Here is a 5448-nt window from a genome sequence, read left to right on the forward strand (position 1 = left end):
AGAGCTGTACCAGCCACTAGGAAGAAATTAACTCTATCCCAGCCAAAACCAGGACATCATCTAATAAAATCACAATGGCTAACAATGCCTACTGTGAGATGTGACGAGTTTCTCTAAACCCACTATATAGCAGGTGAGTGGTGTCATTAAATGAAGAACAATCATTCACTGACACATCTGTTCATCACACCATTATTTCATTTGTTCCTTCTATGAGCCTGTGACAACCTGCACATATGCCCTGTAAGGAACTGTCTGATTTCCAGCTCTCACTGGACTAGTATGACAGGGCTATATACTGCTAATTCACAAGCCCTCCTAGTCCATTTCACAGCTTAGTCAGCGCCCATGCTGGCAAGGTGTTTTCCTTTCAGCTGATCTGTTCTGATTCTGAATTTGCGCCTGCTGGAAATACTGCAAGTCTTGAAGAAGGAATGTGAAAAGATCTGAATCTGAGATTTTTCACTTCCAAATGGTCAGACTACACAGGACTCGGAGCAAGTACTGTCGGTAGTCACAATTATTTAGAGATTACTTGGACCCTGCTGAGCTAGCTATCCTACAAATCCCTGACAGAAGGGTGAGATCTTCAGAAAGGGTCAGTAAATATAAAATAAGGGACTTAAGATGTCTATAAACATACAGAGGATACAAGTATAATTTACAGTACCAACAATCAAAAGCATTCTGTCTGCTGTCTCTAAAATCTGAAGGTCAAAGATCAGGCTGAACATAGGTGACCCATGGGGCCAGTCTACTAAAGATTTACTTGTTCCTGTGGGCAATGAAAAACAGGAGAGTGAGGCACTGCCAGCACAGCTGACTGTCTCTAAATAACCTCCTCCCAACCCCGAAGTACTATTTACAACTGGGGGCACTTTCCAGCACAGATTGAGAGCAAACTTCAACTCACACCTTTTGAAACCATGCTGAGACGTGACTCACTGTGCCTTTTGGAAAAATTCCATTTCGCATAAGTTTATCTCAGGGGTCAGCAAGAAAGCCAGCGCTAGTGCCTTCCTTTTCCTGTTCCATCAAAACACGCCCCCCTTGTCAAACCCACCTGGTGTTTGCTCTGGTGTTCCTCCAAGTGCTGGAGCAGACTGTTCATGTCTGGTCAAGCTCACAGCTTAGGGGAGAGGGGGGAAAAAAAAAAAAGCAACTCTGTTTAAAAAGGCATACTGACATCTTACACTTTAGCATATATTCAGCGCTAGCATATTTATGTTCAATTACTCATGCACTGTTGTCAGGCAGCGAGTGTAAGTGTTTGAAACATGTCACCTCTGTGCACCATGTTCTATAACTCTAGTTTTCTCCACTGTTCGGTTTTGCTGGTACAAAAGTCACCACACAGGAGCCCCTATGCAGGATCAGAAATTGGTTAAGAAGGATTACCTAAGAGTCCCAAAATATGGTGGTGTTTGTTTTAGAGAAAAGAAATCACCTTTTAACTTAACAGTTCACCAGCACTCAGGTTTGAACATTTTATCAGTTCCTATTATACAAGTAGGAGCAATGTGAGAGGTCCAATTTGAATATAAAGACTGATCTGTGTTTGAAAATTCTTTAAGTGAGAACGGGTAAGCTTTATTTCTGCTTGGAAAGGTATCTGTACAGCACTCCACACAGGTCTATGGTTTTCCAGCACCTAGGTCCTCCTATACAAGCTGGCAGGAAGGATGTGTTGCATGGACATTGTTTTCTTAACAAAGGAATTCTGAAGATATCCAAAAGCTCATTTGAGACATTAACAGTTGATTTTAAGATGTCTAGCATATGCTGCAGACATTGATTAATAATTACATTTAACAAATAAATTAGTAACAGAGGAATTTTTCTGCAAACACTGTATCTACTTTAAACAAAACTACTGTGTATTAGCCACAAATAAAAATTAAGATCTACCCACAAACTAATCTTGGAGCATTTTGGTCTAGCATTTTAAACAAACACAGCATAGACATAATGTTTGTCTCTGATGTCCCTTGTCAAACTCACTAACTTGTCATTATCTGAATAATGCCCAAATCAGTCAGGAAACTAAATTTGCTATCCCATTTGGATAAATATTCACAATTCTGATGTGTACCCAGTAATAGGATACAATCTTAAGGGAGAAGATACAGATGTGTCACAAAAATATAAACAGATACTCAACGAATTTTGGTGGTTAAGGTTTCTGGAAGGGAGAGCGCTCTCTTTGACTCCACTGGTCCCTTCACACTGTCCCTCAGGGAACGCACACTCTTCTGACGATTACGTGCGAAACGAGCCCTCTTGATCTTCCACATTGCTGCATCACTGAGGTTGGCGACATTTGTCCGGACAGCAGTGATAGCTTTGCAAATGCAATTGACCAAGTTAGGATTCATTCCACAGCATGGTGAGGCCCTAATGCTGCCAAGTGCCAAATGCAGCTGGGCCCCAGGTCCCACTCAAGTCAAGAAAGCTTCTTATGGGCTCAAGAGGTCCATCTGCAGGGTACTCATTCACATGCTCCGATTCTGAAATCCATTAAAACCCCAAATGGTGTAACTGTGTTTAAAAAATTATGCTGTTACTACTTTCTTTAGAGACTGGACAAAAATAGGTTCTTGAAACCAAAACCTGAATTTCAGGCTAAGGGAAGATGAGGTGCCCTCTATTTAAAATGGCAGAAATCTCATGAGTATGGATCACTAATACCCAAATGTGGCCTCTAGTTTTGCCTCACTGACCTCCTGTCCTGCCTACATCTATCATTCTGGATTTGAACAGCAGCTCTGTAAGTGTGATTATGCATTTATAGTGGTGTTACCAGCAATATCACTGCATGTCTTAACAGGGTCACCAATACTTTTCTATACTTATATCTATATACTGCATTCAAACCCTTCGAGTTTAATTATCTGAGCTACTAAAGCCAGTGACCCATCCTTTGTACCACTTACGTCTATGAAAAGGCAAAGAGAAAGGTTAAAAAGAAACTTGAAAAATATCTTTTGCATATTTTAAATTTTAAATCACTCCCAGATATATGTATTTAAAGATATGACCCTACATTTGGAGCCAGAGGTGCTAGAAACTAGTGCCGAGATTCCCTCCTCAGGCCACAGCAGCAGTTTGCAGCTTGGGGTCAAGCTACTCACATCTGGAGAAGAAAGTACATTTGCAGTTCCATCCATCTCCTGTATGGATGCAGCAGCACCTGGGCATTTTTACGCCCTGGGCTCCATGCAATTGTAGGAGGAGGCATCAGGCTGCTGAGGGAACACCCGCTGTCCAAACAGCTGTCCCCACCTCCTCCAAGCAAATCAGATGGAAACAGATCTGCCTCATGGGCTACCACTTGGGTAAGGAAGTTTTCAATTACTCAGCATGTTAAACAATCATGCACAAATTCTTTTCTAGCCCCCTCCTAGTGAATGGAAGGAGATATGGTACCTCATCAAGAAACCAAGTATGAACAGGACAAACATTTCCAAACATTTGTCACTGCAGGAATAGTTAACTGAGCACCAGCTCTAAGCATCTGTGTACCTCTTGTGCTGTGTCCCATACATTTGTTTGGTTTTTGATAGTCATACAGCTCCTAGGGCTGTCTTTGTACAGACCACTACAGAACAGGATCAGGCATGACCTAGGCCTTTAAGAATAGCAATGTTGACACCATAAGAACATCTACAAAACAACAAGTGGGTTAATGCAGGTTGCAGCTGATCATAGAACCAGACCTCATTTCAACCAAGGATGGCAATCACATCCTAGCAAGAGTAAAACATGACACTCAAAGGTGCAACAGAATATAGCCTAATCTGTATTCAGGCAGTCAAAAATGCTCACTTTGAATTATTCTCTTTTGGCCTGAAAGATTACTTAATTTTACAGAATTTATACAGGTGAGACCTACATCCCTCTCAGATACTTGCAGGCAGCTGAAATTCCAGAAGCTGATAAAAGGTGATCAGATTGATTTGGACTCTGCTTACTTGTTGGGAAAGGGAATTCTTTGTTGCAGTCCAGATGAAGCTGTGCTTCCAGAGACAGGGTCTCAAAGCGATTCACAAAGAACTCCCAGCTCAAAGCCGGAATATCCGCTTTTAGAAAATGGAGTAGCAAAAGCTTACTAAGAATTGTGGGCCTGTCCTTGACAACTGTGTCAAACTGGAAATCAAGGCAGAGGCAGAGACCCTATAGAGGAAAAAAAAAAAAAAAAAAAAAAACAAAAAACCAACAACACAGAACTGAGATGTGAAAACTTTAAGCATTTTTTAAAGCAAAGGGAGGTCTAAACTTGCAACTTCTCCTGTTAATTAGTACAGGATAAAGGTTTAGCTCCTTTTTCCTACCAAGTTCTTCAAATCAGAACTAAAGCTACTGATATCAATGGAAAAGTAAGGTAAGTAAGTGGATAAATGAACATCATTATGATGTTCAATATGAACATATTTAGAATGTAGAATTTGCTAAGATTTTGAGGAATACAAAGGTATAGGCAAAGTTCTGTCCTACTGCACATTTGTTACACAATATCAAAGTATTCTCTTCACACACAGCACTGCCTGACAAAAAGTTTATATTTAGGCAACTGAATCAAGTCCTTAATTACAAAAAGAATGAATCACCAAGCCCAAACAGAGGAAGAAAGATTGTGGTGAAACGTATCAGAAGCACTTTGCCTCAAAATGCTTCTGCATTTTATCTGCACTAGAATTCTGGATGTACTAGCAAGACTTACGTTTGAGAAGAAAACCCACACATTAAATATGAAAGTGCAGTATACTGGTCATAGTCTCAGCGAACTCAGTGAATTCAAGTTCTCTGGAAACTATTTTGAAAAGGCACTATATGGAATAAAACTAGCAAATATTAACAGTTTTTTATAGGCAGTAACACTGAACTTTTTAAAATACATATCCATAGTATTCTCCAGAGAACTAGAACTGAATCATGTAATATGAGTTTGGGTTTTTTTTAATCTCGCTTGTATCGGTAGGCTCTGATCCACTTTCACATCTGCTTATTTTTAATCATGAGAATTCTGATTGACAGGGTCTCTCACATGCTTAAAATCACATGCCTAAGGAAATCTTGAAAAGATCAGACCATATTTGGTTTTGCATGAATATATTTTCTCACTGTCAGCTCAGCAGGGTGTCATAAGACTTATAAATTTACTTTTCTTTAAATTGAAAAATGTCAATAAATTTGAAAATAATAAAAAACATTTACTGCTTTATAGAAGTTCAAACGTAACAGTGATCATTTGCAGTCATCAAAGTTTTTACGGTTGGACTCGATGATCTTAAAGGTCTTTTCCAACCTAAACGATTCTATGATTCTAAGGTGGGGCTAGGGCAATATCACTTCCCTTGGCTATTTTGTGCATATGTCAAATAACCAAGACCCATAATGCTTGCCTAAAGAGGTATTAGAAGTGATCGTGATGCTGTACACCTGAACCGC

General features: G+C 39.8%; 1 protein-coding gene across 1 annotated transcript in view; it reads right to left on the reverse strand.

Moving 5' to 3' along the window:
- Window positions 1-1063: 1063 nt before the first annotated feature.
- LOC104162343 (protein unc-79 homolog) overlaps window positions 1064-5448 on the reverse strand; it is a gene marked incomplete at its 3' end in the record, with an annotated part of 42293 nt that continues 37908 nt past the window's right edge. The window contains exons 24-26 of the mRNA XM_009701054.1: window positions 3972-4173; window positions 2162-2341; window positions 1064-1129 (exon numbers count right to left, since the gene is read on the reverse strand). Of these exons, the coding sequence (XP_009699356.1) occupies window positions 1064-1129; window positions 2162-2341; window positions 3972-4173 (448 nt within the window). The remainder of the gene's footprint in view (window positions 1130-2161; window positions 2342-3971; window positions 4174-5448) is intronic.

Source organism: Cariama cristata, unplaced genomic scaffold (genome assembly GCF_000690535.1).
Source record: "Cariama cristata isolate BGI_N322 unplaced genomic scaffold, ASM69053v1 scaffold525, whole genome shotgun sequence".
Classification (NCBI taxonomy): domain Eukaryota; kingdom Metazoa; phylum Chordata; class Aves; order Cariamiformes; family Cariamidae; genus Cariama; species Cariama cristata.